This window comes from Triticum aestivum, chromosome 5A (genome assembly GCF_018294505.1).
Source record: "Triticum aestivum cultivar Chinese Spring chromosome 5A, IWGSC CS RefSeq v2.1, whole genome shotgun sequence".
NCBI classification, from domain to species: domain Eukaryota; kingdom Viridiplantae; phylum Streptophyta; class Magnoliopsida; order Poales; family Poaceae; genus Triticum; species Triticum aestivum.
The window spans coordinates 647,727,677-647,741,964 of NC_057806.1; the positions used below are offsets into that span (position 1 = coordinate 647,727,677).

A 14,288-nucleotide genomic window follows, 5' to 3' on the forward strand; every position below is an offset into this window, starting at 1 on the left:
TGAACTCCTCATCTAACATGTGGTGCTACAGTATTACTGCACCGGCAGGAGCAACTAGAATTGAACCTTTTCAATTGATGAAATTGTGCAGCCCCTCATCAGACTGATAACATGAGATTTGTTGGCCAGGCTGGTGAGACAAGCACATAGCACACCACATAAAAATGTTTTTCTGTGTCCGTAGCAGAACAGTTAGGCATAAGTTCGGCAAGACTCCAAATCTTTCTACCAAAATGAGCATTGTTCCACATCCATGTGCACCAACACAGCAGAAAAGGCTGTGTGTGTGTTTTTACTTTTTAGATGTGAAGAAGTGTAGATAAAAGGAGAACATCTGAACTCAAACCACAAATATTAAAACAGCATCAGATTGAAACAACAGATGCCGCAGATTTCAGCTACAAAACTGGATGAAGCAAATCGCCGAATTCTACAACCATCACATTACTGTCACCAAGATTCATATTCCACCAAGTCATTCAATAAGTGATATGATAGTCATGCCATGGTGATGTTAACACTTAACACCAGGACATGACATAAAACAGAGGTTACAAAGGAAAATAACTGAACCTGGACATGGACACATGAGACAAATCAAGTAACAGTACTGATCTAACTGGCAGAAGCACATCTGTTCTCGAGAAGAATTCACAAAGACCATCATTCTAAAAGGAAAAGACCATCTCAAATTCTTAACTACTACCACTTCAGGAGTGATTGCTATAGCTTCCCACTAACTTACATACTGATCCAAGATGAAAGCTACATATATATCTCAATAAAGAATTTTAGTTTGGATATTATAGTACATCAGTTTCATTGCACATCAAAGTGGCATATCCTTGGCATCGACTATCGACCATATTGAAGGGTGTATATACATTAAATCATCCACAATCATATCACAGGATGGTCATGAGTTTGCACATCAAGGAGTTTAGTACTTGACAAAAATTACACAATACCAAAGAAGATGGGACGACGACGCTAGGCAGAAGAGTAGAAGATCTAACGATAGTAATTACGGGGATAGTTGGACCCTGCCTCAGGTTCCACCAACTTCCTCGACGCAGACGGAGGAGGCGTGGAGGGCGCCGACACGGGTGCCGCAGCCTGACCGCTTCTTTCGTTTCCCGGTGATCATCGCCCACATCGGCTTGACCGCCTTGACCTCAGAGCTACTGCCGGCCTCCTTCGACCCATCTGCACAGCCCCCGCCCTCTACCTTGACCTCCCCTGCGCAGCCCCCACCCTCCACCTTGACCTCGCCTGCAATGCTCAGATCCCCAACCTTTGCCTCGCCATCACAATCCCCGTCCTCCTCCTCCTTGACATCGCCTGCAGAGCACCAGTTCCAACCCTTGTCCTTGACCTGTGCATTGAAGGAAAGCTTCAGCCTCAGCTTCAACGGGAGGGCGAACGGCTTAGCTGGCAGAGGAGGCGGCGAGATGGCCGGCTTGGCAGGCTCAGGCGGAGGAGGAGGAGGCGGCGGCGAGGTAATCTGCTTGGCAGGCTGTGGCATGGGAAGACGCAGGATGGTCGGCTTGGCAGGCTGCGGCATGGGAAGACGCAAGACGGTCGGCTTGGCAGGCTCTGGCGGCGGGAAGGAGAAAGGGAAGCCGGTGGCGCCGTCAGCCGGGCGGCGGCTCCCGCTGATGCGGATCTTGGCGGCGTCGTAGGCTGCTGCGGCCTCCTCGGCGGTGTCGAAGGTGCCGAGCCAGAGGCGGCGGCCCTGGATCGGGTCGCGGATCTCCGAGGCGAACTTGCCCCAGCGGCGCTGGCGCACGCCGCGGTACCGCACCGAGGGCGTGCGCGCCCCGGTTGCCTGCGGCTGCGGCGGCCCCGAGTCGTCCCTCCTCCCGGCCTCCATGACGCGGCGGCGCTTCTTGCGCTCCCTCCGGCGCTCCTCCTTGGTCGTCGGCATCGGGGCCAGCGGCGGCGGCGCCGACTCGTCCTCGCTGGAGGAGGAGTCGGTGGCGTCGGCGTCGTGCACGATGATCCGCACCACGCGGCCCCTCGGCTGCGCCTCCGCCGCCTCCGCCTCCGCCTCCGCCTCCGCCGCAGCCGCAGCCGCCGCCGCCGACTCCATCCCTGCCGCGGCGGCCAGCATGTCCAGGCTAGGGTTGGGCCCCATGCCTCGGGTCCGGGCGGGTCAATCCATGGTCGCGCGGATCGGGGGCTGGCGCTCAGCAGCCACGGCGCCCCGCCATGGGAGCGCGTGCGGCGGCGGCGGCGGTGGGGGAAGGGCTAGGGTTAGGGTTTGGTCCGTCGGTGGGTGGGGCGGGTGCGGCGGGGGTGTTGGTGGCGTGCGGTTGTGGGGTTGCGGTGGAAGCCGGAGGACGAGTGGCGGAGGAGGCGGGGGCTAAAAGCAAAAAAGGGTGGGGAGCACGGGCCGGTCGGTTCAGGGGCACTCTCGGGATTTCCCTCCCCTCCCCTCCTCTCCTCCCGGGCCTGGCTCGGGAGTATCGCGGCACGGATCAAACGGAGGGCGGGGATATTCCCGAGGGTTTGGGACTCGTACCGGAGGAAAGAAATGGGGAGGCGAAGTTCAAATTCGTGGGGTGGACCGGACCGGCTCGTGGCCGAGGAGGATAAGAACGACCACTTGGAGGTTTTCAAATGGTCATTACTGGCAATTTGGGATAAACCATGTGGACCGAGACTAGACGCATCTGCTTCACCCAAAGCTTGGAGCAAAAGAAAAACGTACCTCTAGAAGAAACAACGACGACTGTAACACGTCTTTTAGTCTTAAAAACAAGTTAGGGTAGGCTAGAGGTGACGCACATAGAATCCCGCAATCAACTCACGATTCTGCTACCTGGATAGCAAAGCTTCCACGCAACCCTCTCCATGCCTGGTTCTCTTGCGAGATCTCTCTTTATGGACTTCTCTCATGTCAAGTTTGGTTTACCTGACCTCTTTTGACATTATCAGCACGTTTTAGTTGTCCGCTATGCACCGAAACTTTTGGAGGTCTGTGATGAATATGCCCAAATAATATCAAACGACGTCGGTGCTACCCAGCTCTATATATCATCATTCCGAACTTGGTCCTTTCTTGTGTGGCCACGCATCCATCTCAACATGCGCACCTCCCCACACCTAACTGTTGAACATGTCGCCTTTTAGCCGGCCAACGCTTAGCGCCATACAACATTGCAGGTCGAACCGTGATACGTCTCCGTCGCTTATATATTTTTCCATACATGTTTGCTCTTGTTTTGAACTCTAATTTACATGATTTGAATGAAACTAACCCGAACTGACGTTGTTTTCAGCAGAACTATTATGGTGTTGTTTTTTGTGTAGAAATAAAAGTTCTCGAAATTGGACAAAACTTTTTGAAGATTTTTTGTGGAATATAAAAAAAAGTACTGGAGCAAAGACCCACTAAAGGGGGGCCACCTGCTGCCCACGCCCTGGTGCCTCGTGGGGCCCACGAGGCTTCGCTGACCCTAATCTCGGCACTATAGATTCTTATTTCCCGAGAGAAAAATAGGGAAGGAAGTTTCATCGTGTTTTACAATACAGAGCCGCCGTCACCTCCTATTCTTCATCGGGAGGTCAGATCTGGAGTCCGTTCGGGGCTTCGGAGGGGGGATCCTTCGTCATCATCATCATCATCAACCATCCTCCATCACCAATTTCATGATGCTCATCGCCGGGAGTGAGTAATTTCCTTATAGGCTTGCTGGACGGTGATGAGTTGAATGAGATTTATCATGTAATCGAGTTAGTTTTGTTAGGGCTTGATCCCTAGTATCTACTATGTTCTGAGATTGATGTTGCTATGCTTAATGCTTGTCACTAGGACCCGAGTGCCATGATTTCAGATCTGAACCCTTTATGTTTTCATGAATATATTTGTGTTATTCATTATATCTTGCAAGTTATACACACCTATTACGTGTTATGATCCACATACTCCAAGGTGACAATAATTGAGATTCTTTTCGATGATTATTGTAGTTTGAGGAGTTCATTTATTCATCATGTGTTAATGTTTTGTTTCAGTTCTCTATTAAAAGGAGGCATTAATATCTTTTAGTTTTCTCATGGACCCCGCTGCCAAGGGAGGGTAGGACAAAAGATGACATGCAAGTTCTTATCGCAAGCACGTATGACTATATGCGGAATACATGCCTACATTATATTGATGAATTGGAGCTAGTTCTGTGTCACCCTAGATAATAACTGTTACACGATCAATGTTACCAATGCTTACGAGTTTTTCACATATTGATGTTTGCTAAGTTAATATTATTGCTACTGTTGTCACAATTGCTACAAAACTATTACTGCTACTGTTACTACCGCTGCTATCACTAACAAACTATCATATACTACTATGCTACTGATCACTCTGCTACAGATATTTAGTCTCCAGGTTTGGTTGAATTAACAACTCAACTGCTAATACTTGCAAATATTTATTTGGCTCCTCGTGTGTCGAATTGATAAATTTAGGTTGAATATTTTACCCTCGAAAACTATTGTGATCCTCTATACTTGTGGGTCATTAAGACATTTTTTTCTAGCGTCGTTGCCGGGTAGCATAGATCTATTTGATGAGTCACTTGTGATTTATATATATTGGTCACTATGAAGAATCTGAAAGATGATAGAACCAAGATCGTTCCCCCTAGGACGAGGGGAGGTAAGGAACTGTTACCTGGCTCTGCACTCAGGGACGAAGCTAGAAAAAATGGGCACTGGTGTCAAGCTTTGTCCACTCTAGCACTAACTATAGCGGCGCAACATACATAATGTTGGAGTGCGGCATAAAGAGAGAATATATACAATGATTCAGTAATATTATTATTAAATCAAAAAAGTCATACCGAGTACAGGCTAAGCGAAGTCATAAAGCAAAAAGGTTAACTTCAAGCACTTCAGTTGTTACCTTCTGAAAAGAATGAGCAAAAGAACATATTATATTTACAACAATGTTAAGAAAAAACAAACTAAAATAAATATCATTAAGTAAAAATATAGTGACATGATGCTCACATTTTATAACTTCCCTTCTCAATCTTCCATCTTCTTAAATGGATCAATCACATCATCATTTGTAATAGTAGAAAATATATCTTTCTCCACATGGAAAATCGATACATGACTATGATCTTGTCTACTAAGTGACCTTGAAGTCCCTGCTGCGACAGATGGCAGTGGCCGTTTCCACAAAAATCTGTCCATAACCTCCTAGTCGTAGATGAATGTCGTACATGAATCAAGGAAGAGAAGATCAAAAGATTCTAATTAGTTCAGTTATGAAATTTAGTCTAAAGGCTGAAGGTAATACACATGCGTGTCATGAGGCATACCTGGGAAGAGCAAATCTAGGCTTGGTGGATTAGCACCAAATTATGCCGCAACAATCGGCCGGCCGGCGTCTCCAGATTAGACCAAAATCCCGTTGATCCGTACGCTCGTCTCTCTGTAATTCCATCAGGTGGCATGAGCAAGGAATTATCACACCGGAAGGGGATTGAGAGGAGGCGATGAGATGAAGAGAGAGAAACTTGGTGGGGCACTTTTGGGCTGTGCGCAGCGGCAAATAGGAATTTGGTGGAACGACCACAGATCTTTTTAGGGACAGTGGGCTTCTATGGCTGGGCTGGAATTAGGTTGTGCTTCGGGCTTCTCCGGCTGGGCTGGGGTCAATCATCTTTTTGGACTGGGGTCAAAGACAAATCATATTAACAAGATAACTTGAGGTTACTATTGGCACTGGTGTCAGTTGACACCAGTCCTTACACGGGAGCTCCGTCTCTGTCTGCACTTAGTTCATCTTCTGTTTTAAGTAAGTTTGTGACAGCATCACCTGCTATTAATTTCGATGTCGCAAGTAATTGATGATGTTACTTCTGCTATGAATGATGCTAGTACTTTGCTTGATGACACTATGCCACTAGGTGAATTTCTTGACGAACAACTTGCTAAAGCTAAAGAATTTAAGAACACCGAAACTGATGAAATTACCGAAACTGAGAATTACGATTCACCTATCTTTGCTACTTCATCTATCTTTGTTACTGATAAGTATTACGAATTCTCTGTCGATCTTGAGTTAATTATTTTGGTTGAATCTAATTCTTTCTATGGTTATGAAACTGAAACCGTCGTGGCACACCTTACTAAGTTGAATGATATAACTACACTATTTGCTCATGAGAAAAAATTGCTATTATTATATTCTTAAATTGTTTCGTTTTTCGTTAAAGGGTGATGCTAAAATATGGTTTGAATATTCTTGCTCCTGTTTGTGTGCGTAGTCCCTAGGATATGATTTATTATTTCTCTGAAAAATATGTCTCTGCTCATAAGAAACAAGCTATCTTACAGGGAATATATAGCTTTGTGCGAACTGAAGAAGAGAATCTCCCTCAAGCTTGGGGGAGACTTCTCCAACTACTTAATGTTTTGCTTGATCATCTTTTTAAGAAAAATAAAATACTTGATATCTTTTATGATGCACTAACTGATATTTTTATGGACTACCTAGATAGTTGTGTTGGTTGTGTTTTCAGGGAACAAACTATTGAACAAGCTGAAGAACTATTGAATAATATATTGAAGAATGATAATGACTAGACACTTCGTGAACCACCATCCAACCAACTTCGAAGAAGAGAGACATTCTATTTCTCAATTCTGAAGATATGCAAGAGGCAAAGAAGTCAATGAAAGAAAAAAAATGTAGTTTAATTGTTCTATGATTGTAAGTGGCGGCACGGTTAATTTTCATCCCTTGTTATGAATAAAATGTGTGACATAGAAGAAAAACTCTGATCCACTGGTAAGTGGGTCCTATTTAAAGGAAAATTAGTGGAGGCCGAATTTTAGCGACTTTGACTTTGTTGTCAATCATTTCAACCTTCATATTTCTTGGTGATCACCTTTATATCATTTACGGTGAACCATATCTGAACGACTCGGCTAGAATTGCTCTTATACCCTAAAGGCCGCAATTTCATATTTTTCTCTCCCCAACTACGTAGCACCAAAGACCAGCCCAACATAAATTGCAACATGATTAATAGAGTGGTTGTGAATAGAACCCACCACATGATGTCATGATGCTTTTTCTAGGGTGATGGCCAGAGAAAAAGAGAGGTAAACATACTGGAAATGCCTCAACTTAGGCTCGGTTGTCACTTTGATACCCACAGTTCTAAGATACATGTCTTTTGTGCTCAAACTTGTATAGACATTCAAATGTAGTGCGTCCTTCTGTATGGGTCGTATATGGTGCTCGTGTGGCTTGTCAGTGGCCCACTGTCAGGCTGGCGTAGCAACACCCCTTGCCCCCCGTGTGGTATCTCCTTGCAAGGTCCGGGTCTCACTTGTCTGCTAACAAAATGTATTATCTCTTTGAGAATTTTTTAGAAAAATATAAATTGCATTTTATTTTATTCTACTTTCCAAAAAGTATGTGAGGTTAGATGGATAGCGTGAGAAGCCCGTTCGGTACATTGGGGGGATCGGGCTTGCCTGCTTCCTCCCCATGCTTCCATCCGTGCTCCCACTTCATCCTATAGCTGTGTTTTTTTCCTTTTTCTTTCTAATCTAATCATCTCCCCCTGATTTTAAGAGGATGGGGCCGGGCTTTATTTTGTTCCGATCAAATCAATCCACATACGCGGGAGCACGGATGGGAGCACGTGCGGGAGCAGGCAAGTCTCGTCCACATTGGGGGGGGGGCTGCCTTTTTCAAAGTGCATAGCTTGCTTCAATATCCAAGAAACCGAGCACCCATGATACGTAGCACTTTTTTTACGGACCATGGTGCTCGATGACAGCACATGCGGCCAAGAAAAATGTTTCTGTAATAACAATTATAGGTAGTTAAAAAATACCAACCCATTCAAAGAGCCAACTACGTACATGTCATAACCACATGGCACGGCACATGTGGTAAGCCACCTTGTTAGAAATTTGAAAATCATAGATCAGAGGTATGGTGGGTAGCCATGCTCATGTTGACAGAGAGGCGAGGCCACATGGTGACTCGCTCAAGAGATCAACTTCTGAGCCAAATATCCGATAAATCAAACAAACAAGCAAAATGCTCTACTTTTTTTACAGTGACAGCAAAGGCCGCAGGATAGAGCCGAACCGGTTCAAGTTTTTTCTCCCCAGCTCCAGCTGGTAGGCGACCGTAGCACCGGACGGAAAATAAATCGGCCGACCATAGGTTGGTTGCAGCACGATTAATAGAGAGTGGTTGTGGCGGACAGAGCCAACCGCACGGTGCCAGGATGCTTTCTCCGGGGCGGTCGCTGGAGGAAAAGATGGTGTTCACTCGTGGTCGTGGATAGATAGATAGATAGATAGAAGCGGCGTGTAGGGTCCATGCTTGATGGTAGTACCAGCAAATCAAGGGACCTTCTTCTTCCAGGACGAGAGGAGCACGATTGCACGAGCGGATACGTCTACCAAACAAGCCAGCAACCTTTTTTTTTTCCTTTTCTTTGAGATGGGCAACAAGTACAACCCTTTGAATCAGATCAACCTTGTTCGGTTCTCAAAAAAAAAAAAGATCTGCCTTGTTCGTCGTTATATAACTTGAAAAAAAGGATTCTTTTTGGAGGGAGAAAACATGCGGTCGAGAACGCGGCGGTCGCCGGAGAAAAATATATACCGTGTTCAATTTGTTGATACAGACGTGTACGGCACACGCAGGCTTGGCGTAGAGAGCTGTTCAGATCAGATGTGCTACGCAACAACTCATCATGACTCCATCCGGGAAAAGCAACAGCTCACCATGACTCCATCATGAATGGATTCGTGATAAATCACGGGGCGACGCCCGGTGGTGGTCCGGCTGCTGGAAGAGCATCTACAACCATTGCAAATCCAGTCCCTTAAACACCCACGAAGATGCCCGGCAATGATCGGTCGCATCTTATATTTTGTGCTATGTATTTGACTCTTTTATACCACTCTTTCGATTTCATACAAACCATGCAGAAAAAAAAATCTAGATACCACGCACATCACGCTAGCCTAACTACATTTCGTCGTCGGACATGTCCATGGCGTCGGTGTCAGGTAGATGGCCGGGCTCCGGCTCCTCCTCCTCATCATTTATGTACGCGAGTATCTTGTCGACTTTCGCGTCGTGCACCGCCTACCCTCCTGCAGACGACAGCGGCTGGCCTCCGTCTCCGATTACGATTGAGGGAATCAAGGACCGCCTCCTGCTTCGCCTACACATCCTCGCCCACCACACCCCTCCTCCTCCAGCTCCACGTCCTCCCCGTCCTCCTCCTTCTCTACCTCCTCCTCCAAATCCACTGCATTTGGAGGTAGCCCTGTGGCGATCCGGACTTCGGGCCTTGCCTGAATCTGCTCAAGGCTTGGGGGCATGGCCACTAGTGGTGGCGGATGGCGATTGGAAAGTGGTGGCGGCGGCGGACGGGAGAGGCAAATGCGGATGGTGGAGTTTTGGTGCCGACCGACAGTCGTCTTAAATAATCGGGTTAGGGCAACTCCAACACGCCGACCCATTTCGTCTGCGCGCGTCCGTTTGGATCAGCACCGACAGAAAAGTCGGCCCAACGCGCCAACCCAAACGGACGCACGTCTGCCTGCCTACCCATTCCCGGCCCAATTTGAGCCTCATTTTGCGTCGGCGCAGACACGAAGCGTACGCGCGACGCGCGCCTACTCCTCCCCCAGGCCCGCTAGTCGGTGGCGCATTGGCCATCCTCTCATCCCCCCCCCCGCCCCATCACCGCCGCCACCTAATTCCGGTGGCTACGCGTGAGCCGGTGCCGACACACCCTCCCTCAAACGCCGCCACATCCCACGTCGCGGCCACCGCCGCCGGGGCACCGAAGCTTCCCACCCACCCCCCGACGCCACCGCGAGCAAGAAGCCGCCTCCCCGCCTCGGCCAGCTTCTTTGTTCGACAACCCCGCTGTCCTGACGCCGGCACGCTCGCCGGATGCCGCTAGGCAAGCCACTTGGTCCAAGGGAGGCGCACAGCTCTTCGTCGGCCAGCTTCTTTGTCGACGCTTGTAAGCTGTTCGACAGTTTGCCAAGGTACAAAATGGACTCCGACGACGAGCTCTTTTTCCACAATTTCCTTTGCGACTCCGACGATTCCTCGTCCGATGGGGAGGAAGAGATCTTGGCTACCATGTTGGTCCATGACCACCTTAATTGGCAGCGGCCATTGTTTCGTGCCTCCATCCCGAGGCACCTTCCTTTGTTGAATCACAATCGAGAGAGCGGTCATTTCCTTCTTTGGAAGGACTACTTTGACACAACCAACCCGTATTCAAACATCAGAAATTCTGGTGGCGTTTCCGTATGGGTAGGCATCTTTTCAACAGTATTAGAGATGGGGGTGTCGGATACGATAATTATTTCGAGTGCAAAGAGGATGCCGTTGAAAAGATTGGCTTCTCATCTTATCAGAAATGCACTGCAGTCATCCGGATGCTTGCATACGGAGTGTCTGGTGCGTATGAGCGAGTCTACATGCCTAGACTCCATGTACAAGTTCTGCAAGGCTGTGATTACTGTGTTTGGCCCTAAGTACCTAAGAGAGCCGAGTGCTCAAGATACAACCCGCTTGTTGGCGATGAATGCTAGCAGGGGCTTCCCGAGGATGCTTGGCAGTATAGACTGCATGCACTGAGAGTGGAAGAACTGCCCTTTTGCTTGGCAAGGGCAGTATAAGGCCATGTCAGGGCTTGCACTTTCATACTTGAGGCCATGGCCTCACAAGATCTTTGGATCTGGCACTCTTTCTTCGGCATGGCCGGATCACACAATGATATCAGCGTGCTTCAACGCTTGTCGGTGTTTGTAAGGCTTGCCGAAGGCAACAACCCTTTGGTGAATGTTACCATCAACGACCATAACTACGACAAAGGATACTACCTAGGTGACGGTATCTATCCTCAGTGGACCATTATTGTGAAGACAATCCCCAACCCTATCGAAGAGAAGAGGAAAAGATTTGCTCAAGAGCAAGAGAGTGCTAGGAAGGATGTCGAGCGTGCCTTTGGCGTTCTGCAATCTCGATGGGGCGTCGTTCGGTATCCTGTTAGGACATGGAGCACCAAAAGGTTGTGGGAGGTGATAACTATTTGTGTGATCATGCACAATATGATCGTAGTGATGAGCGCGCGGAATGTATCTACGATCAAGGGTTTCAGTTTCAGGGTGAGAATGTTGTGCCTTAGCATGGAGGACCGAAAACGTTTGAACAGTGACCCAAATTCATCATGAAATGCGTGATTAAGAAACTCACATGCAACTGCCAAATGATTTGGTTGAGCATATGTGGGCTCGTGTGGACAACCAATAAATGTATCTTTTTTCACATGTATTTGAGACAATTTATTTTTTTCGACTTGTAAAACTATGCTAAATTTATTTGGTGTAAAATTATGCTTTATTTCATTGTGAAACTATGCTATTTTTGTTTGCTTGTGAAACTATGCGAAATGTGTGCATATTTGTTCAAAAATGGCGGCCAGTCGGGCACGTCGGCAAAAATGGGTCGGCGCGTTGGGTGCACTGTCGATCCAAGTTATAAGCAGAGCGGACGGCAAGGGGGCGGCCGACCCAAACGAACAAAAAACGGATGAAATCGCCGTCTGTTTGGATCGGAACGTTGAAGTTGCTCTTAGGACACTATGCGGTACCGTCGTCTAACGAAGAAGACGAGTTTCGGACCACCGGAGCGGTGCCACACAGCGTCATCGGTCCAACGGAGAAGACGAGTTTCAAACCACCGCTTTTTAAAGTGTTTTCGTGTGGGATCCAATATTTTGCACCCGGTCACCTCCTCGCATCCACTCTATATTTAGGTTGAATATAAAAGATGTCAGTCAGCCCAAGTGTTTGAGGTGTTATCGATTGCCGTCTGCATGTACGTTTTGTGCGGGTTTGGGGTGCCCGGTGCTGTGACCGAGAGTTTCACCAGGCGGCGGCGTTTGGCGGTCAACCGTACCGTCGGTCTGAGGCAGCAGATCAGATCAGGTTCCAGAAGGCCAAGGAGAAAAAAAAGGAAAAAGAAAGCAAGAAGCAACATGCTCTCACGTACGGAAAACTGATATACTACTACCAGCCTGCCTGTCAAATCGGAACGCTGTGGTGGTGGAAGGAGCATTCCACCAGACGCGCAGTGTGGTGTGTGTGTCCAGCGAGTCAGAGTCAGCGGTTGTTGCAGCGCACGCACGTCACCGGCGGATCCCATCGGCGGCGGCCCCGGGTCTTCCGCTGCTTGGTGGTGCTGGAACGGACGTACGTCGTCTTCAGCTGGCCGCACCGCACCCCCCGCGTTTGAACCGGCCCGGTCCGGTCCATGCCTTTGGCGCTGCTGCACGCCCGGCACGACCGGGGGATGGATACGAGTCGGTGGTCACTGGAAGCGTGTTTGACACATAGACTGCATCCCCAAACAGACCGCATGGATGCATAACAAAACCCACTTTTGTTTTTTTAAACCCTGTTTTGTTTTGTTCCGCGCGCACACGAAGCTTAAAGCAGCCTTAAGCCCGACTCGCTCAGAACACGTGATTCGGTCGTTTCAAGCAAGCCAGTCTAAAACGAGCACAAGGGGGAACGAAGTACGCCACGGTGCAAGCATCGAGACGGCGAAAGACCCAATTCTGTACGTGCAGGGATGTCCTGAAATTTGACGTCTCACCCCCTTCACTCGTTCACCTCTACCGGGAGGACCAATCGAGCCTCAGTCTCGGTACCGACAATGGCGGCGGCGACTAAGATCTGCAGTACACCGCCGGGACGGGCCGCTCCCCTCTGTGTGAGCTGCTAGACCCTTCATCTCGTCTGCCTCATCTCCGGCAAGTGCACGCTATCTTCATCGTCTCCAATGGCCATAAGCGTGCCATGCAACCACCCTCCATCCCTCGACTGTTAGGTCGTTAGATAAGGTATAAGTTCAATTTGGCTATTACTTACCGCAACATCGATTTTGATATGCTAGAATCGCCTCTATCCCTTGACTCATGTGATTGCTAGAGTGCCCGGGTCATAAACTATAACATACAAGGGTAGAAAGCAGTACACAAGTCATAATGTGTTTGTTGCTATTGATTTCGATCTCAAGTTCACATGTATGTTAGCCGAATGGGAGGGATCAGCCCATGATGCTAACATTCTTACCGACAATATGACTCAACTTGATGGGGATCAATATCCCTGATGGCAAGTTCTACCTAGGGGATGCTGGATATGCATGTCAGCCTGGGGTTCTTCCACGATTCATGGAAATCAGGTACCATCTCAATGAGTTCTCTTATAGGAACTATCCTAATATTGCCAATGAATTGTTCAATCTCAGGCACTCTAGAGTAAGAGGTGTGGTTGAGAGGGCATTTGGTGCTCTAAAGAATAGATTTAACATCCTTGATTAGAAGCCATTCAATCCTTTCCCCACCAAATTAACCTTGTTCTTGCTTATTGCGTTATTCATAGCTAAATCTTAGAGTGGGTCTTGATGAGTACGTGCAGGAGAAGGAAGATGTGAGAATTGAGGATGTTGAGTCTGATAATGGAGCGGAGGCACATGACAGTGAAGCTTGAAAGACCAAAAGGTTAGAGGTCCAAAAGCCTCGAGCAAAAAAAGTAAAGTTGAATGACAACTCTGTTAAACGAAGGAAAAACTGGGGAGAATTAAAGTAAGGAAGAGCGTAGAACAAATGAGAATTGTCCGTGATGTCAGATTTATGCATGTTATGCACTACAAACCATAAAGTACAAAAGGAGCGGTAATTCATTTAGAAGAAAATCATTTTGATAACGAAAGTATTGAATATTCTGGAACAAATGAGAATTGCCTATCTTTTGAGGTTTGTGCATATTGGGCATTTTAAGGGCCTCTTCGGATTGAAGGGCTTTTTAAAGAAATTTTGAGGATATGAATCCTAAGGAATTTTTCCTATGAAAGCCCTTTGATCAAAGGATTTTGGTTACCAAATTCATCTGGGATGCATTCCTATGCCCCCCTTTCCATAGGATTTCAACATGAGCTGAAGCCTCTTTTTTATCTTTAGCTAGTTTGATAAGTTCAGTGCACCTTCACTCTATCTCTCTCTATCTACTCTATCTTCTCAATCCAAGGGCACCCTTTGGAGAATTCCCGGTTTGAAATCATGTGGGATTACACGTACATGACATCTCAATCCTATGTTTTTCATATTACCGTGATCCAAAAGAGGCCCTAAATAATAAAGTGAAACAGAACAGTAATTCATTTTTAATAAAAGAGTTTGGGTAAATTAAAGTATGTA

General features: G+C 47.5%; 1 protein-coding gene across 1 annotated transcript; it reads right to left on the bottom strand.

Annotated features, from left to right (window-relative positions):
* Positions 1-865: 865 nt before the first annotated feature.
* Positions 866-2,355, bottom strand: LOC123105609 (ethylene-responsive transcription factor 1). The gene has a single exon (XM_044527699.1). The coding sequence runs from the start codon at positions 2,135-2,137 to the stop codon at positions 1,049-1,051; it is 1,089 nt and encodes a 362-aa protein (XP_044383634.1). The 5' UTR covers positions 2,138-2,355; the 3' UTR covers positions 866-1,048.
* Between the last annotated feature and the right edge of the window lie 11,933 nt (positions 2,356-14,288).